The sequence below is a fragment of the Caloenas nicobarica genome, chromosome Z, assembly GCF_036013445.1.
Source record: "Caloenas nicobarica isolate bCalNic1 chromosome Z, bCalNic1.hap1, whole genome shotgun sequence".
Taxonomy (NCBI): domain Eukaryota; kingdom Metazoa; phylum Chordata; class Aves; order Columbiformes; family Columbidae; genus Caloenas; species Caloenas nicobarica.
The window spans coordinates 3,563,115-3,587,215 of NC_088284.1; the positions used below are offsets into that span (position 1 = coordinate 3,563,115).

A 24,101-nucleotide genomic window follows, 5' to 3' on the forward strand; every position below is an offset into this window, starting at 1 on the left:
CTGTGTGAGGCTTGATCTCAGCATCTCTTTGTTACCTATTGGATGATTTACCCCTTTCGAGCCCCTCTGATGTCTTTTCAAGGGCAATGCAAATAAACTTGCTGTTTCTGGCCTACACAGAACTCCAAAACTCCTCTTATTGTTATTTTTGTTGGCTCCTATGCTTGTCTTCACTTCTGCAGTCTCACATTGGAGACTCCTGATATTCCCCGTTCCTACCCAACCTCCACTTACTCTCTGGTCCGTTTTAGTGGGTGTTTTCAGTCACTCTCATCTGCAGATCATTCATGCGTACCACTGCTTTAGTTTTATTTTCCATACACCCTGTGGACACAGTGAGTCATAGTTTCCTTATTTTGCAGAAAAAGAAAAAGGAACTGGATCTTCAGCGAGATCAACCATCTGAATTTCCTATACCTCTGTGACATCCCTGTTAGCAGGCTTGGGGCATCGCTTTCCATTTTCAAAGAGAGTAGCACGATCATTTAACACTGAAGTCTTCAGTTCCTCCTCTCAAGGGCAGAAGAGTTATGAAATGGGGAAACTGGGGCACAGTGAAAGTGAGTGATTTTCCACTGGCTTTAGGAAGCCTGGACCGTCTGTCGGGGCAAGGATTGTATATGGCTTCTGTGTTTGAGTAGCATATAACAGTGTTGTGCAACACCACGACCAGGACTGTAGAAATATGATAATAAAGTTATTAATGATATATACAGAATTAATATATATACCATTAGGTTATAATTTAAAGAGGAGCTGGAGTTGCAGAAGCTGTGTTTGCTGTCACCTCCTAATGGCCTCTTTGCTAGAGAGATTGCATCTAGAGAAGGAATGTGGGAACTGCTAGGAAAAAAGAGCAGAAAAAGTGAAGACAAATAAGAGAGAGAGCTCAGAAAGAAAATTAAGTCTTTTGCCTTGCTCCTGGAGACATTTATATCTTCCTTTCACCCCTTCAAATGAGTCTATAGACTCCTCTGCTTCCTCCTGCTTGACCATCTGTGGCTGGCCAGAAAGCTGAGTCAGATTTTGGCTTAGCTTCGCCAACATAAAATGACATTGGTTTCTGTTTGGTTTTGCTCGCTTTTGGGTTTAGTCCGCCTCTGGTAGATGCAGGATGGGGGTAGTGGTACCTGCCACCTTGAAAAATGAGTGGAAATAGCCTGCCAGCTGGGATTAAATCAAATGAGCTTGTGGGTTTTGAGCAATGGGTTGGCAGTGGAGTGGTAGGTGCTCTTCCATGCCCCCTCTTCCATGCCAGGGGAGGGTCAGTTGGACATGAGGAAAAGGTTCTTCACTCAGAGGGTGCTGGACACTGGAACAGGCTCCCCAGGGAGGTGTCACAACCCCAAGACCAACAGTGTTCAAGAAGAGACTGGACAACGTCCTTAGACACACGGTATGAACCGTGGGGTGTCCTGTGCAGGGACAGGAGTTGGACTTGAAGATCCTCGTGGGTCCCTTCCAACTCAGGACATTCTATGATTCTATGATTCTCTCCTTGCACCACCTGCATGATGTCCCCATTGCCATTCAGCCCTCGTCACCCATCAGTGCTGGACACTGTGTCACTTAACCACTCACGCCAAACTGTTTTTATGCCTTGAAAGCATGTGGGTCTCTCCTGACTAAATCCTGCTGCACACATGGCCATGGCCTGCTCTCCGATTAGAGCCAAGACAGGACCAACAGCTGTGCTTAACATCTTTCAGGTCCCCTCCATTTATTTGCTGTGGAATAACTCCCTTTTAAAAGCCTCACCTTTTTCTCTGAGCTGAATTTTCACCTTGTCTTCGTGCTTTAGAAAAGCAACGAGACACCCCTGAGGTGGGAGATCAGTGTGATGGCAGCACGGACAGAAAATTCTTGCTGCAATCGATCCGCTTGCCCGTTCTTGCCTTATAGTTCAAAATCCTCATTATGGTTTGACATCCTCTGCTATTAAAACCTCTGCTTGTGCGGGAGTTGTTTTTCATTTGGATTGTGGCAACAGGCTGTTTTGCTTTCTTCCCACTGCTTCTTGACAGCTGGTCTTGACAAGCTCTTCAGAATTACTGCTGCTTTGTTAATTTTCTGTTTTGTTTTGTTTCGTTTTGGTTTTTTTCACCCCCTCCTGCTATTCTTACATTACACCAATGTTTATTTGACCACATGCTGATTCAACATTTACAGTTACCAACTAGGATCGAAATATTCATTTGACATTTACCTGAAAATCAAGGTCTTTATTGCTAAGACATCCAACATAACTCGGTTTCTCTAGCGCAAGGCACGACATTGCTCATGCTCTTATTTGATAGGGGTAAGTCCTCCGATTAACTATGTCCATAAACCCGGATGAGAAATTTGTTTACAGTGAATGGGCAAAACAGAGCATCTCTGCACTAGAAGTGTTTCTGGCTATTAAATCTTTTATAAAGTCTTCCGTTATCATCAGCATCATGCGTTGGAGAAATGTACTAATTTTAGAAAGAAAAAACATTAGCGCAAATTAAGCAAATGGTGAAGTTCCACTATTGGTAATCATTGGTGATGATCCCAGGCTTAAAATCATCTTCTTGTTTTTCAACTTTGTGACATGAACTGTCTAAATTACATAGGAGACCTCCATGTTTAAGTCATTTCCTCAGCTTTCCCTTCCTTCTTTTAATCTTTCCTTACCCTCTTCTTTGTTCTGCTTCTTTTTCTCTGCCTTTTTTTTGTGTGTGTGTGTGTTTCCATCCTGCATGTGCTTTTCTCTTGCAATTCTGATTCACAGAAGCCTAATTTCCCTCTTCTTTGTTTACCTGTTTAAATGCAATTAGTGCAGAGAGTGAACATGTTAGAATTTAACTACCATAATATGCTGGAGAAATATACTGAAGGAGCAGTTCATGTGCCTGTTCTGTTTTCTCAGGCTGTTTGCAAATCTGCCCAGGGAGCTTTTATGAACCCTTAGGACTCACAACTAAGATGATTAAAAAATTTTATTTTTTAAAAATTGGAATCTCCCAACTCAGGGCTGATTGAAACCAATAGTAAAACTCTCAGCAGTCTTGACAGAAACACAATTAGTTTGGGTCAGTGTTTTCAAATGTCTCATCCTTGATTTCTACCCAGTCCTATTACTACAAACTGTTATTCATAGGAGTTGTTTTTACGAGGAAGAGGTTTATTGGACCATCACTCCAGAAAATTTATAAAATTTATTAATATCTCCAGGGTGAGTGTCAAGAGGACAGACCAGACTCTTTTCAGTGGTGCCCAATGACAAGATGAGGGGCAACGGGCAGAGACTAAAGCACAGGAGGTTCCATCTGAATATGAGGAGAAACTTCTTTCCTTTGAGGTGCCGGAGCCTGGACCAGGCTGCCCAGAGAGGTTGTGGAGTCTCCTTCTCTGGAGACATTCAGACCCACCTGGACACGATCCTGTGTGATCTGCTCTGATGAACCTGCTTGAGCAGGTGGGTTGGACTGGATGATCTCCAGAGGTCCCTTCCAACCCCAGCCAGTCTGGGATTCTGTGGTTCTGGGATTCTGTGAAAATGCAATGCAGCAGCTTGCTCTCAGTCTTGCAGACTCACAGTGAGACACACACTCCTATGAGCTATGTAATGTTTCTTCAGTGATAAATTTTGTGTATATATGTGTTATTAACACCTTGAGTACCTGTTTTGTGGAAGAAGAACACTCTGTGATCCCCTTTTCCAGCCTGGCTCAGGATTGGACACTTAGCTCACTCCTGACACTAAGCTCAGCTCATGACTTTGTACTTTGTCCTTACCATGTAGAAGTGTCATACCCAGACCCTTGCTTCCTGTCGTTAGGTATTTTTGTACCTCGATTACATCCCCCATCCTGCCATTTCAAAGCTGAGTATTTTAAGCTGTTCATCAGGAGACATTTCTACCATTCCTCAGTGTTAGCCTTCCTGATCTCCTCTTGGATCTTACCCAAAATGTGCACGTCCTCCTTTAAACTTCATGCCTCAGCTGCAGTATACACTGTTCCCAAAAAAGGCTTGATGAAAGAAGGGCATTAAAGAGTGGTTTTATCATTTATTTTGCTTTATGGACAGATTCAACCCCCTCTGCCTTTGATCATTTACTCAGCCTTCCTTTCGTCTGTTACATGTGGAGTGAAGACACACTAAGGGAAAGGACTTTACTGAATATTTTAATTCTTCATTTCATCTGCTTGAACATTGGCTGTGCTTCAGGACGGTCACATCTGAAGGACACACTGACACCAGCTATTTATCTAGATTAGTGCTCTCTATTTCAGTCTGCAAGTAAATATCTCAGCCCAAAATATCTAATTTAAAACCAATTAAAAAGTACAATTTCAGCTTGGTTTTCCCACACTTCTCCTCTCTCTCCCCATGTATCATTCAGTGCTGCCCTTACCAATTAAAACATATTTTTAAGGTCATGTATGTAGATGCCTTTTACAAAAGTATACACATTCAAAAGAAGTATGTTTCCATACCAGTTATACTGTGGCAAAAAATTGTGTTAGACTGTGCTACATGTGAGAGAATCACAAGTGTTTATTTCAACAAACCTAAAAGTGAAGGTTTCTTAGTAAAAGTGAGAATTTTCTCATATTTTCTTCACACCAATATTCTGCTCGGAAGTCGTACCTTGGGCAGCCTCAGCTGATTAGAAACTATCTGAGCAATGTAGAAGGTATGTGACTCCCTGAAAAGCCACACCACTGTATTACCCTGTAGCCATTATAGCATAACCTATACGCCAACCTAATATATGCTTTGGAGCTGCTTAGAATTACTCCTCTTTTCTGCTGCAGGAAGCAAAGAGGCCTTATTTTAACGTCCCATGTTGTTCCTTCTTAATTTCCTATGCTGATAACTGCTGCCAATGAGACTGGAGGATAGATGTGTTCTGAGAGATGTTTCAGTCCTTGTATAACAATGAGCCTGTTGACCCAGAAAGGAATTTCAAGGCTAGAACAGCTCTGCTGGGAGGACAGGCTGAGAGAGTTGGGGGGTTCAGCTGGAGAAGTGAAGCTCTGGGGAGACCTTATTGCACCTTTCCGGACTTAACAGGGACCTGTAAGAAAGATGAGACAGACTTTTGAGCAGGGCCTGTTGTGATAGGACAAGGAGTGATGGTTTTAAACAAGAAGAGGGGACATTCAGGCTGGACGTGAGGAAGAAATTGTTGGCCCTGAGGGTGGTGAGAGCCTGTCCCAGGTTGGCCAGAGAGGTGGTGGATGAACCACCCCTGGAGACATCCCAGGCCAGGCTGGACGGGGCTCTGAGCAACCTGAGCTGGTGCAGATGTCCTTGCTCATGGCAGGGGGGGCACTGGGGGAGCTTTGAAGGTCCCTTACAGCCTAAATTACTCCATGATTCTAAAACTAGCAGGGTCCTGGATGCCCTTTCTTTCAGGCAAAGTGCACTGGCAGATTTCTTTCTGGCTGTCCCTGCACAGCTCAGCCGGAAGGTTAATTTTCATTATTGGCAGCACCAAATGTTCACAACTCGGCTCCCAGGCTTCTGAAATGATGAAATTGGGGTAAAATGGAAAAGGTTAAAAATAACAATCTGAAAGATTCTTTTTCATTGACTTCTGAGTTAAAGGAAGGATTTGACTTAGGTTGTCAAATGTTTCTTCAGACTCAGCTTTTTTAAATACATGTGAGATTTCTACTCAACTATAGGTAGAGTTTCCAGAAGGCTGCAGACATCATGGGTCTTGGAATGAATTTGTGTAACATTGGAAAACAGGGAGTTGTGATGTTTGTTTATGCATTGACTTAAAAAATGTCGTCTTCCCAAATAGGGAAAAGAAGCAGCATAGTGTGACTTAGAGAAGTCATCAAATGATAAATCCTTTACTAGAGCAGCTGACAAATCAGAAGGACCCAGTGCCACTACATTTAACAACTACTGCAGAAGTAAAATTGAAGTTTGGAGAGTTTACCTCTTTGGCCCTACATTTTTCCACATAAGTCTCCAGGTTTTCGCACTTGTGTCTCTGGAATGGAATTTCCACCTTTCTCCATTCCACACGTATGCATGTTATTTATGAGCACAGATGATTACTGGCCTTCTGATTTCTTCAGTGAGTCTGGTGTTGTTTCCAGCCAAGGACTTGTAGAGTCTATGGGAATTGAAAATTAATTGTTTCCACTAGTAAGATGATATCTTGTGGTTCTCAGTATCTTTTTATTGGTTTTGATAAATGTGTCATAGTCACATTTCTGTGTTAAGAAAAAGGACATGAGGACTCATGCTGATAGACTTAAGCTAATGAATTATATCAAATATCAACTACCTCGTTTTCTTGCTAGAGGGCTGCAGTTTAGCTGGCAGAATGGAGAGGAATTGGCAAATTGGACCGGCACCTTTAATTTCACGGATGACGGAGCAGTGAAGAGTGGCAGTGACACAGGCATCAGGTACTGACACCCAAGGGAATGACTGCAGAGCTCGCTCTCTCTTTGTATGAACCACAAATATGAGCACAGGCTGTGTGAAAAATGAGATTTGTGGTTTGCTTTGGCTGCTCATTACTGCTCCCCATGGCACAGAAGATGCCAGAGATGCCCAAGCGTTGTGCTGTTTTCCCTCTTCAAGGCCTTGGGGGCATTTTGGAATATTCCATAAACATCCAAGCAGCACGCAGAAGGTTGACTGCTTATCCTGGCCTCTCCTGTTTCTATTCCCACACCGGAGCTGTGTGTCAATATGTGGGAATGTGGGAGAGTGGGACTTGGGTGGGAAATGCCTCAACATGACAGTGTTGATGCACGCAGAGTACACTGGAGAACTTGGCCCAAATATTTATTTAGAATAGAATATGTACTCTAAGAAAACACAGTTTTTCCATGGCCTAGTAGGAGAAAAGTATTCTATCAAGACAGTAGTATTTCCTTTATTTACACTATTTTGAAAATATGAGAAGCACTGATGTGCCATTGCACATTTTAATTTGTAGTAGGATCCTTTTGACTGACACATATCTGAAGGGTCATGAAGAGCAAAGTCAGGGAACTGGCTGTAGTTGTGCCTAAAGAGCTCCATAGTTATTGCTGGCCATCTGCATTAATCTGGGTACAGGCATAGTGTGAGTATTTGGGATATCTTACTGGAAACTCAGCTGTAGAAGTTAAAAATCCTGAGTCATGTGCAGTATCAAGTTCAATAAGGAACAGGAAAATCTTAGAAAGACTGTAAGTTAAAGAAAAAATAAAACTAATTAATAGAAGCTTAGATTTAATTCCTATGTATAAGTAAAACTATCTCTGGATAAATGACGTATTTTATTTAAAATATCGTCATTTTGGTAACCATCCACCACTACAACTGTGGAGCTGGTAGCATTTCAGTGGTGAGCGGAAGCACAGAGTTTAACCTGCCAAAAATCATCCAGTCTCAGTGAATCACAGAAATGCTGCAGTTCCTGTTGAGGCTCTTTGGTGTAACGTGATCCTGTACGAGTGCTACCCACCTCTTGGCTGGTTTAACGGATTACGGTTCTTTATAAAAAGAACCAGCTTAAGAGGAAGTTTTTCACTCAGAGCAAGGGAAAAATGCTTCAGTCTATATATGTATGTATGTGTGTATCTACCTCTTTACGTATCTCTACTTTTGTTGCCTTTTTTTGTGTATGCATCTACAGTCTGTATATGCAAAGTCTTCAGTTTAGGCACTTGACATCTAAAAGAACTGAATGTGGCACAAAGACAGATTTCTTCTTGAAGACATGGAAGCATTAATAAATATAGATTTCCCCCTCTAGGCACCCTTGACAACTGAACCATCATTGACTGCAGGACGAGGAACCAAAACCCTTGACTGCAAAATACATACTAGGTATACATTTCAAAGGTTTTAATATCAATCAAAGACGCAAATTTCAAATCTGTGTCTTGTTAATGACTGTGGAGCTGAGTGATGAGGATTTTGAGTTAGAGATAAGTCTATCTGCAACATCTATTGCACATAAGTATGTTATAGATATTATTTATCCATTTGTCTACTGTCTGAAAGCTGAGAATACAGCAAAATAAAAAGAACTGTATAAATGCGGAGGTGAGACTAGAGGTGAGACTGTGTGGTGAATAACAGCAGAATCATATAATAAATTGTTCACTGTTTACCTTTGATCACCTTTCTCACTGTGTTATCACTAGATGTCTCCTGAGAGTCTTAATCGACACCCAGCTTCAGGCAGTTGATATGAACTGAAAACAAGCCTTCCCCTAATGAATAATTCTTTCCACCAAATAGAAAACTTGCAGGCTACATTTTGCTGACCTGATTTTACTTGTATATATTTACAGGGCTCCAGAGATATGTCTAAAGTGCACAAAATGAATTATATGTCAACATAAGCACAGCAAATACCTTTCACTGCATGGCTTTGCAGTTTATTGTGTGTTATCAGCTTCTAGTAAAAGGTTTGGTGTTTAAAGATATTAATTGAAATGGATATTAATATGCTTTTCATTAGCTTATAGCAGTCATATATTTATATGTATATAGATACATTTTTATTCATACATTGGTGGTATAAACCCATGTATATTCTATAACTACTCTTCATCTTTTAGTTATGTAAGTTAATACACGGTGTAGAGGCACTGACAACGCATTCTGTAGGAGTGATTTATTAGCTGAAAATGAAGGACTTTCAAAGAAAACACACATTGAGAGAATAAGTGCATTAGAACTGCGAGACAGCCAGACTTCATAAGAGAAGTAGCCATATCAGAACCAATGAAGACTGAAGATTAAACATTGCATAAAAAGGATCGAGCAGGACAGAAATGAAGAATGTCATGTTATCTGATTTCAGCAGAAGCTGATTCAGACTTTAACTAATGAACAATGTTAAAGTGTGGCTTGCAATTGGAATGTTTTTTCACTGTCCAGGGGAGTTCATTACACAGTTTCAGAAAATGAGTCCTATTCTTGTTGTCCCAAAAAAAGGGTTCTTTACCTGTTGTGCATACAAATGAACCAAATTTAGCACACAGAGGCGAGATATTATTTATTACAGAGTTGTGCAAGTCAGAATGCTGGAATAAAGCCAGCATATCAGAAAGAATAATAAAAGGCATTATATACAAAATCTTATCACTATGCTCACACCTTAAAGAGCCAATTGGTTAGACATTTGCATATTACATGACATAATCCTTTTAACCTATAATGAGCAACATTCAGCTAAAGGACACTTTATCCAACAGTCTTGTTAAAGCAAGACTCAACTAATCGTGCAGGCTTCAAAATGTCTAAAGCTGCAAGGTCAGTAGTGTCTGTAGTTCATGATTAGGTGTTTTGGAAGCCACTCGTTGTTATATGAGCAGACTGACCTAAAACTGAAAGGATTTATATATCTTTAGGTTAGCAATTGCAGACAGAATTCATTCTTTTAAGTGCTGACAACATTCTGGTTCCAAACAGCTCCACTGTGCCGGAGTCACCAAGCTAACTGAGGCTTTTCATCCCAGCACACAAGAGACTTCTTCAGATTGTCTAGAACCAGTCCATGGAGATAAAAGCTAATAACATGAGCTTGGCTCAGTATGTGGTGCAACTGAGAGTGTGGATCATATTTGTGGCATCTGATATTGCTGTGGGTAGATACTCGACAGAGATCTCTATTTGCTGGGGCTTTTGGGGCAACAAAAGCTTCATTCCAATGCATATTGCATTGCTGCAGGTCTTCTAGGTAGCAAAGAAGTTGTGAGTACTTGCAAGGAGTAAAAGTTAAACATTCCACAACACCCCAAAGCCATAGGGATGTCTACTTTCAACTAAAGGAGGACTAGATGGGCTGCAGGCTCTTTGAAACCCCCACTCAGATGTGATGTGAACCATTTGTCAAATACTGGCTTTGTTTTTGTTCTTATGTATCAATCCTTGTTCAGATTTCTACCTTTTGATTTTTGCCTCGTGCTTACAACATCCTTGTGGGGAATCAGGTAAAGGATTCTATCTGATGCTGGTTATGGGAAACTACTTACTAGAGCCCTGAATCCTCTGTTCTCCTGTTTTGCAACTCACTGGGATTGTGAATCTTCATGCTTAAAGCATTTTTCATTGTCAAGAAGCTGCCTTAATGATGTGATGATCTATCTACCATATTGGTTGGGTTATAGTGTTCTCTGTCACCTTCAGTGTATCTGAGCTAAAGACAGGGTTAAATGTTGGACTTAGGTGGTGAGACCACAGAAGCTTTTGATAGATGAGTGGAGATGTGAGCTTTGTACTTTTGGGCCTGTCAGTTTGTACACTGAATTCTCCAGTATGACCAATCTGCAGCTTTGTCCCCAGTGCCTACAAAATAGAAAGTGTAGTCAATCGGATTCATCAAATACACATTTCACAAGAATGAGTATAAGGGCTTGAGATACCAGACTTCATTGGCCAGGACAGTAGTTGAGGATGTTCGTGAAGTCATAGTGCTGAACTCTTCATACAAAGATAATAAAATCTTGAGAGCCACCGGAAATAATAAAAAGCCATTGCTTGCAATGATAAACTAAAATGTGTTTTTTGAGATGTTTTTGATGCATAAGTGTTGTCATATATTTTTTGTTAAGCCTCCTAGGTGGTCATATGGATAACAACATCCACAGCTTATTTCAGTCAGAGTAATGGGAATGGGCTTGAATAAAATAGCCCAACAGCAGTTTATTAAAAATTGCAAGACTCCTGAAATAACATTGGTTAAATAAGACTCCCTGCAGCATAACCCACTGCTGCTTCTCAGGAGCCGATATTTTTTTATTACAGTGACTGTGAAAAAAAAGAAACACTGGAGTCTCCTGCAAACTACAGGGTGTTTCAAAAAGATGGACCCAATTTGAAATCACTGTATCTTGCAACCACACAGAGTCCATGAATAAAACTCCTACAGCCTGTACAGAGAGTAGAAGGAACATAGAGCATTTATAAAAATGTTACTAAAACTTGATAACTCATTAAACTGTTTGCATTAATAAATTTTTGTGTAGTTGTAACATGTCGGGTCCATCCTTACAAAACACCCTATACAATTGAATGTACTCTCCAGTAAATCGTTCTGAGGGTGACACATTGTCGGGCTGTTTCTGCTTTAGCTCCTGCTGCTGTACCCACAGCTCTTGCAGTAGAGCTGTGTTGGGTAGTATATTATACCAAAATTTCAGAGAGACTTAGGTCCCGAAGGGGTGAAGACATGAGAAGGGAACAACATGGCATTGGCTGGAGTGGATTTTTGGTCAATTCACGCTGCTGACGTGGGCAGCAGAGCCAAGTAATCCCAAATGATCTGTGTGCCAAGACATGAAGATGAGATCAAAATCAGAATGGTATTGAGCAGCCAGCACCAGTTTGCCAGGAACTTTCATAGTCATGATGAAAAACATATCCTGAGAGTATCACAGCTATCATCTTAAATGTACAGATATATAAACTGTCTGGGACATCATGGCACTGGATCAAGTAAGGAATCCGGAAAAGGGGCATCTCTGAGATATGATGGATGTAGGCACTTTTCTGAGGTTACTTGGGAGGGATGTAGAGCTACCAATGAACTGCTTTTAAAGGGCAGAAATTAAAAAGCCAGTCCTCTTCTGTGGAAGATCAAACGTATGGATTTAGGGATAGTTCATGGAAGCACTTCTCGTAGGTTATTTTGTTTGCTTGTTTTTGTTTGTTTGTTTGTTTTTTAAGGAAAAATCTTTAATTTGAAAGACAGGCGTGGAATCTGGGGAAACTGCACTTGTCTTGGTGGATGGACATTTCTGATGTGATCTGTTATCAAAACCGAGAAAAACTTGTGACACTGTAAGGAGACAAATCTAGCCAAACATTTCAAGATATCCTAGGTAGATGATCAGCAGGTTCACGATGGTCTCAAACCTGCTCTTCTTCTACAGTGGGTGGTTCTTCATTCTTCTAGTCCCTGCCTTTGTCTTCTGCAACTTGGGTAGTGAGGCCGGAGCACTCACTGGTGAAGACTGAGGCAAAAAAGTCATGAAATACCTCAACCTTTTCCATACCCTGGGCAACCAGGTCTTTTGTTTGCTTCCAGAGAGAGTCTGATTTTTCCCTAGTCTTCCTTTCATCACCAACCTACTTATAGAAGCTTGTCTTGTTGCCCTTGATGTCCCTGTCCAGATTTAACTCTATCAGTGCTTTAGCTTTCCTAACCTGATCCCTGGATTCTCAGTTTCTCTGTATTCCTCCCAGGCTCCTTGTCCTTGCTTCTACCCTCTGTAGGCTTCCTTTTTGAGTTTGAATTTGCCCAGGACCATCTTGTTTGTCTATGCAGTCCTCCTGGTGTTTCCACCTGACATCCTCTAAGTTGGGATGCATCACTTCCGAGCTTGGAGGAGATGATCTTCGAATATTAACCAGCTTTCTTGGGCCCCTCTTCCCTCCAGGGCTTTGTCCCATGGTGCTCTGCCAACCAGATCACTGAAGAGGCCAAAGTCTGCTCTCCTCAAGTCCAGGGTAGTGAGCTTGCTGTGCATCCTCCTCACTGCCTTACGGATCTTGAACTCCACCATTTCATGGTCCCTACAGCCAAGGCTGACCTCGAGCTTCTCATTCCCCACCAGCCCCTCCTTGTTGTTGAGAACAAGGTCCAACATTGGCTCCTCTATCACTTGAAGAAGGAAATTATTGCCAATACATTCCATGAACCTCCTGGATTGCCTCTGCCCTGCTGTGTTGTCCCTCCAACAGATACTGGCATGCCTGAAGTACCCCATGAGGTCCCAGGCTTGTGAACGTGAGGTTGCTCCTATCTGTTTATGGAAGGCCTCATCCATTTGGTCTTCCTGGTTGGGTGGCCTGTAGCAGACCCCCCCTACAATGTCACCTGTCCCAACTCTCCCTTTAGTCCTGACCCTTAAGCTGTTGGTTGGCTCTTCATCCATCCTGAGGTGCAGCTCAATTCACTCCGGCTGGTCATTGACATCGGGGGTGACATCACCCCTCTTCTCCCCTGCCTGCGCTTCCTAAAGGTTCTGTATCCTTCCGTTCCAAAACTTCAGTCACAAGAGACATCCCACCACGTATCTGTGATACCACTAAGACCACAGTCCTGCTGGTGTGCGAGTGTCTCTATCTCCTCTGGTTTATTAGAATTATAGAAGCATTCTGGTTGGAAGAGACCCTCAAAATCATAGAGTCCAACACATGCTATGTGTGTTTGCACAGAGGCATTTAAGTTGGAACCCTGACGAAGATGATGTACAGGCTGGAGTGGCTGGAATTCCTTTGTACTCCTCTTCAGGTGCACTCCTGCTGACCTGGGATCCTTCTCCAGGCCCTGGGCAGCTACTGCTGGCACTGGCATCAGACTGGTAGGAGTGGAATGGATTGAGTTTCCTCTCCACTGGCAACTTTAATTTCTAAAAAGAAAACCAGCCTTGAACTAAAGATGTCATTTTTTACTTCCAGGCATTGGATAGTGTTTTTCCTTGCCACACTGTACTGAAAAGCTTCCTGGTGCAACATCTCCCTACTCAGTCACCATAGGGTTAGATTAAGCTTAATACACCTCTCATACTTTTTGGAACCAGATGATTTCTGCAGGTCCTTTCTTAACTCTTGCTAGTGTCTCAAACCCTCAGACCAGAAATATCAAAACTGGATACAGTAATTCAGAAGAGCTGTTACCACATAATGTATATGAAGATGTATGACCATCTTATCTTGCTTATATTTTATTTTTTTTACATGACACAGGCTCCCCAGGGAGGTGTCGTGGCCCCAAGCCTAACAGTGTTCAAGAAACAATTAGACAACACCCTCAGACACTTGGTGTGAATTTTGGGGTTGTCATATGCAGGGACAAGAGTTGGACTCAATGATCCTTGTGGGTCCCTTCCAACTCAGGACATTCTATGATTTTAATGACACATTTTTTTCCTAGCTACAGCCACATACTGAAAGTTCATAATCAGTTAGCCATCTACAACATCTAGTCATGTTAGAGATTAAGATTCTAAAGGATTTGAACCAGTTAATGCCAGTGACATCGGCATCAGCAGGTGGTAGACAGGAGGAATGTGAACCATCTTTTTAAATATTTGTCGTCCCAAGAAGGAAATAGTGAAGTAGTTTCATTAACCCGTGTAAGAGAAGACTATTGCTTCTTCAGCGTCCTCCTTTGTGCCCACAGCATCTTCTCTCTCTGTTCAGTCTTTCAAGCTTCATCCTGGTGTGGACAAGTCAACACAGGCTCCCAAACAGCAGAAACAACACATGCAGCAATGTGATTTTTTTTGTGCCACAGCCCTAGTGAAGTGTGAATTAATCTAAGAGCATCAAACATTTCTGCTTCACTTGCCAAGTCTCAGAGCAGAGGGATCTCATTTAAATGAAATGGCCTCAAATTGCACCAGGGGATATTTAAATTGGATATTGGGAACAATTTCTTCCCAGAAAGGGCTGTTGGGCATTGGAACAGGCTGCCCAGGGCAGTGGTAGAGTCACCATCCCTGGAGGGGTTGAACAGACATGTAGATGAGGTTCTTAGGGACATGGTTTAGTGGTGACAGTGTTGGGTTAATGGTTGGACTTGATCTTAAAAGTCTCTTCCAACCAAAATGATTCTATGATTCTAACATCAGTATGTCCATAGGTGTTTCGCGAGGTGTAGTATGGAAGGCCATTATGATTTCCGTCAACTTCAGAGGCTGTTCTTGTTCATAGTGGCAATTGTGTAGTCTGGGCAGTGTCTATGAGAGCAGAGCCCAAGGTCCCCATCCTTGCCTGCCATGGACTTTCCTGTCAATCAGCCTCTACATCTGGATGAGTTTTCCAGAGGTCCTATAGCCATGATATGCTCCACCTCAGCAGTATTTTTGCTACAAGGGTCTGGAGATCCTATGCTGGCCCTGCCAGATGATCTTGAGTCCCCGTGTGCTTTGGGGAGTGTGCTCTGGAACCCTTGCAAGGTTCAGAGTGGTGAAGTTGAATTTAGACCTAAGCCTGGCCATGGGTCTGCCCATTCTGACGAGTGCAGGCACCGCTAATTGAACAGTTCTTTTAATAAGAGTTTAGTAGGAGCCTGCGGGGCTTGGTTCATTTATTCTCATTTCTTAGTCACTGGATGATGTATATTTTTTGAAAAATCTTTGTTTTTCCTGCAGGGTAGGTGGAATCCTTCCCACAATACCCTGCTTTCTTGCAGCATAAGTGCTGCAGCCTCACTGCAAACAGTGCAGAACCGGCAATGCAGGAGTGAGCAAACGAGAAGGCGTTTTTTGCAGGAGAAAATGGCCTTGTTTAAAACATGCCTGACAATTACACTCAATTATATTTTAAAACTTTCGTTCAGCACATCAGACAAATCAGTGCCTCAATTCAAGTGTCACTTGAAGGCAGGATTGAAGTCTCAGGCTTTTTAATTCACGTAGCATGATCAAGAAATACTGACTTTCGATCAAAGCAGGAGCAGCCCAACTGCAGATGATCAAAGACCTAAGAGTTAGCTGGGGTACTGGGAAACCAAATCTGTCTCTCACTAGCAAGCTCAGCAAGCTGCTCAGCTGGAAGTGAGGTTGCGCCGGGAGACATGAAGGTTAGAAAAGAAGAAAGTCTCAGTTAATAAAAAATGGAAAATTATAGAGTGAATAGCATCTCATTTCTGGGCATTCAGTACTGAGAGGCATAAAAAAACCCAAGAGTCCTCTCTGAGCACTTGCAGTTTGTGTGGTGTTCAGGTACAGGATGTGATCTGGGAAAAATGTTGTAGATTAGAAAGCTACAATTGACCTGAAAGGACAAAGAGCAGTGGGGCGTGTTTAGTGCCTGGTACCTGGAAAAATGAGACCCTATGTGCAACTGTGTGGTTTGTTGTGATTTGGTTGTCGTTGTGTTCCCTGTGGTGAAGAATAATGACTTCCTCTGTTGGTTTTCCTGTAAACTGGTGACCTTTGAGGGATAAAAGTTATTTAGATTTCAGAAGGGGAAGCGAAGGCAGAGCACAGAGAGAACATTCTGGTGGTGATATATATCAACTCTCTTTAATAGATATAAAACATAGAATCATTGAATCATTTTGGTTGGAAGAGACCCCCAAGATCATCGAGTCCAACCATAACCTAACGCAGTCACTAAACTGTGTCCCTAAGAACTTTATCTCCACATCTGTTAAACCCCTCCAGGGATGGTGAAACTGTCATTCTTCTAAAGCTGAAACACAGCACTTTTTCTGTAGCAAAAGGAAGAGCATATTCAACTGTGTCATTTGTCACTAATCAAAGGCATAAATCAAAATAAACTGCCCTACACCCTTTCTTCTTAGCTGGATATCAGACTGAGGAAGATGATGGGGAGGACAGTTTCTATTTGTGCTAATTTAGCTTTCTGACAGGCAAATATATCTTTGTTCACAGGGAACTACATGGCTCAGAGTGGGAGTTAATAGGCAGAATCAGCAGTTGGAGCCCAGGGAGTGGGTGAGACTGATGCTTCCTCTGGGAGAGCGTGGGGGGCTGGTCTCCAAGCACTCCCAGCAGAACCATTGCTGGAGAGAGTCCAGCAGAACGACACAAAGATGCTGAGGGGTCTGGAGCATCTTTCTGATGAGGAGAGACTGAGAGAGCTGGGGCTGTTCAGCTGGAGAAGAGAAGCTGAGAGGGATCTTATCAATGTGATAAATGTCTCCAGGATGGGTGTCAAGAGGATGGACAAGATTCTGTTCAGTGGTGCCCAACGACAGGATGAGAGGCAGCGGGCACGGACTGAAACACAGGAGGTTCCATCTGAACATGAGGAGAAACTTCTTTCCTTTGAGGTGCCAGAGCCTGGACCAGGCTGCCCAGAGAGGTTGTGGAGTCTCCTTCTCTGCAGACATTCGAACCCGCCTGGACACGACCCTGTGTGATCTGCTCTGGTGACCCTGCTTGAGCAGGTGGGTTGGACTGGATGATCTCCAAAGGTCCCTTCCAACCAGAACCATTGTGTGATACTGTGACCAGGCCCTTCCGGGTGGAGGAACTGCGTTTAAAACACATCCGTGGGGCAAGAGAGAACCCACGTTCCTTGTGCTTGAGGCCAGTGTTGTACAAAAGCTGTATTCTGGGAAAGTACACTGTGCATTTCTGTGGGAAGAGGTTGGCTGATGCTCCGAGCAGCTGTCTTTGCTAAATTGCCTCAGTGTCTGTAGCAGGAGGGGAACCACTGTGAAGCAAATAAATAGCATGAACACACAGGTTAGACATGAGGAAGAAATTTTTTACACTGAGGGTGGTGAAGCAGCAGCCCAGGTTGCCCAGAGAGGTGGTGGATGCCCCATCCCAGGCCAGGCTGGACGGGAGTCTGAGCAACCTGAGCTGGTGAAGATGTCCCTGCTCATGGCAGGGGTTGGACTAGATGAGCTTGGAAGGTCCCTTTCCAACCCGAACTATTCTGTGATCCTGTGATTGTCCCAGCAGAAAGAGAGAAAACATTTGGGTTTTGGTTTTTGTTGTTGTTATTGTTGTTTTTTAGTCTATTGACCAGATGCTGTCTTGCAAAGTCCTTAATACTGTTTCTTGTAGTATCATTAATAATTGCAACCTAAGTGCATCAGTGGCATTTACACTAATGAGCCTTTAGTGTCTGGCTACCTGCTTCAGATGTGGTTCAGGGCTTATGAATGACAGCCCACATGATGATTATTCAGCAGCTCAGGCAGAATGAGTTCGTTTCTATCGAGCTCACCCCATGGCCAGTAGCATCTTCTCCCCACTTGGTGCAGAAGTGACACCACTGTCGGTGTCCCCTGTCTTTGCTGCAGGGGGCACGTAGGTGTCCCACCAGCAGATTGTCAACCGACCTGTGTCACAGGTCCTCCAAGGTGCCCGACGGTGAATTCGCCACTCCCAGTGACTCTGCTGGAAAAACTGGAGCTTAAGGGAGTGGAGCATCTCCCGTGTGAGGAAAGGCTGAGGGAGCTGGGTCTCTTTAGCTTAGAGAAGAGGAGACTGAGGGGGGACCTCATTAACATTTATAAATAGGTAACGGGTGAGTGTCACGACGATGGAGCCAGGCTCTTCTTGGTGACAACCAGTGATAGGACAAGGGGCAATGGGCACAAACTGGAACACAGGAAGTTCCACTTAAATATGAGAAGAAACTTGTTCCCGGTGAGGGTGCCAGAGCCTGGCCCAGGCTGCCCAGGGGGGTTGTGGAGTCTCCTTCTCTGCAGACATTCCAACCCGCCTGGACACCTTCCTGAGTAACCTCATCTGGGTGTTCCTGCTCCGGCGGGGGGGTTGCACTGGATGAGCTTTCGAGGTCCCTTCCAATCCCTGACATCCTGTGACTCTGTGATTCTGTGATTGTGGGAGTCAGTGACTTGCAGGACAGCCCTGTGCTTTTCCAAGCTGTAGGCTGACAGAATAACTCTGCTACAAACGCAATGCTGCCTCATGGATTTCCTTTCTGATCCAGAAAGTGGTTTATTTTTTTTTTTTTTAATTTATTTAATCCTTTCCTCCTTGCCCCTCTGCCTCTTTGGTAAAGCATCCTTTGTCATTTCCATTTTTCATTTGTGGATTGGGTAAATGGGTAATGATTAAGGGGAATGGCTGGGTCTTCGGAATTTTCACCTCTGTTTTATAAAATGATGTGTTTGTCTCCAGTGCTAGGGGCTGAATCCAGCTCTCTCCTGCCGTGATGTTCCCACATGATAACACGTGCTGTTTGACATTCAGTTCTCTGACTTGGCAGCAGAGCCAGAACTGCACAGGAAAGATAAAAATACCTGTAAATTTAGATTTTTGACATTCTTAAGGCACAAGTAAGGTACTGAAATCCGGTGTTAGGTGACAGGCAAGGATGAGGCTGATGGCCATTGCTATCTCCCTTCTTCCAGAGAGGTAGGAGTGGTATTTAATGTGCTGAGTGTTGTGTGGGGATGTATACGTGCCTCTGGCTACTGTGTGGAACATATACTTTCATAGTCCCAGTCTCATCTGACCCAAAGAAGCAAAGTAAAGAATGGATACTGCAAAATACAGAAAGAAAAAGGACTGCTGCAGAAGGATGTAAAAATTGCACTGGTGCCCAGATGTGCCTCCTTCACCCCTGTAAAATTCTGTGACCAGTAATAAACCCTGTGTTGTCGTCTCCACAGAGAGAGATTTCAGTTAAATTTGGGAGATTTACACCCACACAGGGCTTTGGCCTGGTGCAACCAGGTGAGTTCGTGATCCAGTTGCAGCTGGAACCGCTTTCGAAATACACCAGCCGCTCAGCTCCAGCTCAACAAGCCAAGGATGTGGGAGATGTGCCTGTGTAATTGATTTCAGCTGCTCTTTAAAAAGGCTGAATGTCCAGGTGAAAGGTTGAGTTGGAAGGAGAGCCCAAGCCTTTGGGTGAGAGACCAGATGAAGGTTTATGTTACATTAACTTTATCTCCCTTCTGGTGGCTAAGGAAGTATTTTCATGGGTTTGTCACTGATTATGAAGCGCTTTAAATACCTAATTTCCTCTACAAAACCCGTGAAAATATATATGTTGTATTGAAGACTGTGCAAACACATTTCCAAATAGTCACAATATTTTTTTAAAGACCGCTGAGCTATTGATTTTTTTCTGACAGTAATCAGTTTACTTCTTTATTAGGAATTTATGATGTTATTCTAGGCATGGCTTTCTTTTCAGTCTCAAGGTTTGTGCCTCTCACTGGATTACAGAGATGTTTGGTTTGGGATTTGGCAAAGCTGAGGTGGTAAAAACCTCAGGGAGAGGTGAAGGAAACACTTCTTAAAGCAGCATTTGACAGCATAGAACCGTTCCCAGTTGGTAGCAGATTGCTCTGGGAGGCTCTTGGGCTTTTTCCAGTCACATACTATAGTCCCTTTCTCCCTTCTATGGGTTTCTCTCTTCCCCACAGATTGATCTCTGTATGTGCTTAAATGGCAAAATTTATAAGCTTTTGGCTTTTAGATGCTTCTGGCCTTTGGAGGCACTTTTGAAGACACCTGAAGATGTTTTCTGGACACTCACTCCATACCATTTCCCTGGGAGGTCTGAGCGCTTAGTACTTCTCCAGAACAGATCAAACTTTGGATGCCCCCAAATTTTGATATTAACTATAAACATGACCTACTAAGAAAACTAACAAGGCTTTCCTACTTAAGGATTATATATGCAGAACTGAACAGACATTTGGGTCAAACATGAATGCTGATGTTATTTTAAAATACACAAAACCAAAGCATTACATTTCCAGTGATGGTTTGAATAAAGTTCTTCCAGGAATCTTGTATATTTTTTTCATATTTAAAATTCAAAAGATAGCTTGAAGTTACAGCCTCATGAATTCTGCAGTTTTAAAGGATCCATCAAAATAACTTGCTCTAGCCTTAGTCGTAATACTTATTCCTCCAGGTCATCTGCTAGTATTTCTTCATTATGCTCAGGACTACTGTATGGCTATGAGCAGTTTTTAAGTGTTAGGTTTTAATACAGACTTCTAATGATAAATACAAAGCTCGGTTTAAACCGCAAAATCTTTTTTGTCATTTCAATAGATTCTCATTGAATTCCCTGGACAACCTGGGCTTTCTCTGGCCCCTAAACATGAGCAGCTGCTATTGTGGTTTTTTTCCCTTTCACTGCAGTCTGATGGTTAAGGCAAAGGAAATTAACAAAAGTATATATTTACGTCTATATTTTAATTAAGAATAGCACTGTCGCTTGTGATGTATCTGAGCATTCAAATCCATTTTTTGTCAAAAACATCTCATTTTTTTTGAGAGAGTAAAATTTGGATATACCAGATGCAACCTCCAGCATTTTGCTTTCCACCTCAGAGCAAAATTTAAGGAACTGGTTTTTAAACTAGCAGCACATTCAGGCACCCAGAGCATGGCAACAGTGTTCCTCAAGTTATCAGAGCTTTTCCTTTGACTTTCGGCCATGTGCTGACTGCTGGTAAAGGGAGCTGGTCCTTGTTGGTGCCTACAAGGCAGATGAACTCTTGTAGGAATGGAAACACTGGACACAGGTGGCAGTTCTACAATCAACAACCACATCTGTGTTTTCCTGTGAAATTATAACCTGCCTATGGGCCAGACTAAGTGTAGCCTTAAGTTAGGCAGAAACCATAAATAACACTTTAAAGCAAATTTCTGTTAATGTGTAAGACAAGTATTTTAGTCTAAAGCTTATTTATCATATTTTTTCTCGTTCTTCTTCAGGTATTTTGAGTTTTATGAAGGGCCTTTGGAATACAACTCTACCAAATGCCTGGAACTGCGGCAGGACATCATTGCAGTGAAGGTTTTATCTATGTAAGTATGAATTAATGTTTGATAAAAGATTACTTTTCAGGCAGGATGAAAATTATAACCCACAATAAGCTTGCCAAAGATGCAAGGCTCAAGAGATCCCATCAGCAGGGATCTCATCAGGGGTTCATGAGGTTCTTTTTTATGCTCATGTAGCAACATTTGAATTTCATCTGAGGTCCATTTGAAAAAACTGGAGGTTTTTCATATAGATGGAGGCATTTTGGTCAGTGTTTGGAATTAAATACAGTGTAATATTGCTTGTAATATTATTTGTAGTATTATATTCCAAGTCCTCTCCTCAGTGTAACTGAAGAGTAATAACAACCAGACTGACTCATTGCAAGTGTTTATCTATCTTAAGGCTCTGTCATTGACAGCGGCCAGTAGTGAAAGGTAAGAAATGAAGGAAAAAGCTTATTCCCTCCTGATAACAAATACTGGTGTAGGCACTTGATGGGTGGTGGATGGTCACTAGACTACAGTAACCAGAGTGGACAATAGACCCCTCTGTTAACTTGTTTAGATCTTTTCTGAGCCCATTGGTACTTTTGACCTCCTCAATTAGATGCGAGTTTCACAAGTTAATAACACTCAGTGAAAGGGAGGAAAACGTGATTCTGAGAAACAATAGATTTTCTTTTGTGGTCCTGTATGTACATCAGTAAAATAATGAGTCAAATGAGATGTATCCATGAGATGGAATCAGGCAAAAAGGTGAGGTGAACTCAAAGGACAGAGCAAAGCAGGATTTTTTGTGTTACCCTTTTGTGTTTTCAGCATTGCACTGAATTTAGGTGCTTAGATTGTGCCTAATCCCTTACCATATCTAAAACCTGTGGTTTAGTAATCTTACTGACAATCTACAAGGCTTATTAAGGTCTGTAAAGTGCACTGAGAATCTCAAACAAAAGTGCAGCTGTACAAGTGCACACCGTTAAGCAACCAAGCCTAGAACAAATACAATTTTTTGCTGTAGGCCTGCATTAATTTTGAGCATGTTTCCACTGCTTGCTTTGTACACAGAAAAATGTGGGTTATGTCCTCGTCTCCTGTATTTGGTACTGCGTGAAGGATGCACGAGTAACAATTTCACTCTGCGTGCTGACTCGCAGTGCTTAAAAATAAATAGGAGTGAGAACGCGACACTTCTGCCAATGTTCTGCTGAAGATGGGGACTTTCAAATTGCTTTTCTGCATACTTGTCAGATGGTACAGAGAATTACTAATTTCTTTTCATCTTATCTGATGATACATAGAAGGTAGTGGACTCCTGCTTAGCTGGATAAAGTTAGCCTTACTTTACAATAGATGCTGTTTGTCATTAAGCTCTTTTATTATTTTCTGATGTGCTTGCTCCTAACATGCTACATTTCCTAATTCAGCCCTTATAGTAATGGAAGATTTCCAAGCTAATGTGCTCTGGTGGGCTACATAAAGTACAATGTGACCCAGTTCCTTCCTGTAACTTCCACAGCCTGGGAAATCCTAAGTTCTACTCACTTTAAATATGTAATTATCTTAAAAATCTTTTTTATATTCAAACATTCAAAGCCCCCAAGCCTGAAAAGAACTCACTAAGACCCATCAATCTTGAAAAAAATCTCAGACTTCAACATTTCCTAAGCAGATTATGACATCAGTCCCTAGCTCTAGGTTGTTGCAAGGACTTAATGATCTCTGTTGTCCAAATACAGAAGAATATTTATGAACTCTAAGGTAGAAGTGTTTGGAATTGATATCACCAAAAATGTGTCATCTTGTATCAGCCTAGTGGAAGTAAGATTGTCATTTTTTTATGTAACTAGAAGTAGATTTATTAACAGAGAGGGCAGGAGAAATCCTTACGTAAAGAGCATTTCGTGTCCTTTTACCATGACAGATGCTTATCCATACACATACGCTATTGCAGTTTATAAACTGGATTTATGAACAATGCTGTTCTGTAGCATCTCACAGATTAAAATAACCTCCCCAAAATATAATGGTAGTTGGTCAAATTAACTGAAATATCCTCTTTTCCAATAACCCCTCTGCTGGGTCCTTCTGCTAGATGCAAATTTTTTCCCCAAAGCCGCTGTAGTTGCCAGACGCTCATTAGTTTCCCAGCAGATTGTGAATAGACTTTGGTACAGTAGATTGTTCTTGTTTGATATTGCATTTTTTATCCTGAAGAAATGGACAATGTCTATCAGGGAATAGAAATTAGTTTCAAACAGCTGAAGATCTCCATTGGTACCTGGTTATATGTGGCTTAAAAGTTATTATGTCTCAAGAGAAAAATAAGTAAAAATAATAAATTTTGCACTGGATAGACTGGTTTGCCCTGTGAAAAGCCTGCTGCATGGTACCCTGCCTGCAGCTGCTTTAGGAGACTAAGTCTTTTTAATAAAGTTAATTTTTATTTTCTTTCTTTTTATCTTTCAGGGTGAAACAAACAGAGTTGTTTGAGAGATGGAAGAACCTACAGATGTGCAAATGGGAGATGAATGTCACAGAAGCTAATTTATTCAAGTAAGTACGGTCCACATTGATGAGACTGAGTGAGATTTACTTTAGCTTGAGTTTAGCTTCCTGTAGAGAGATCAAACCTTCAAATGGATAGCAAGAGTAAGCATTATAACACTGTTACTGTTGGAATACCATCCTTTTGAAGAAATACAGACTTTATTTCTGCTTTACAAAAGTCAACATCAAGAGGGAAAGAGAGCTTTTCTGGCACGTGGGGCAGTCTTCCAGGAAGGGCAGGGAATTTGGTATGGGAAAGACTTTTCCAGGTATGATTCAGTGAGATGCATAAATAAACCCAAGACTTAATGGTTACACCTAATACATCAACCTAAGTCTCTGGTGGTACAA

The 24,101-nt window shown here is 42.1% G+C and overlaps 1 protein-coding gene across 3 annotated transcripts in view; it reads left to right on the forward strand.

Moving 5' to 3' along the window:
- The window catches only part of ST8SIA5 (ST8 alpha-N-acetyl-neuraminide alpha-2,8-sialyltransferase 5), a 45,708-nt gene that overhangs the window by 11,126 nt on the left and 10,481 nt on the right, over nucleotides 1–24,101 (forward strand). The window contains exons 2-4 of one of the 3 annotated variants that reach the window (XM_065657049.1): nucleotides 6,297–6,404; nucleotides 21,153–21,245; nucleotides 23,670–23,756. In XM_065657049.1, the coding sequence (XP_065513121.1) occupies nucleotides 6,297–6,404; nucleotides 21,153–21,245; nucleotides 23,670–23,756 (288 nt within the window). The remainder of the gene's footprint in view (nucleotides 1–6,296; nucleotides 6,405–21,152; nucleotides 21,246–23,669; nucleotides 23,757–24,101) is intronic. The other 2 variants (XM_065657050.1, XM_065657051.1) reach the window with 2 other exon arrangements.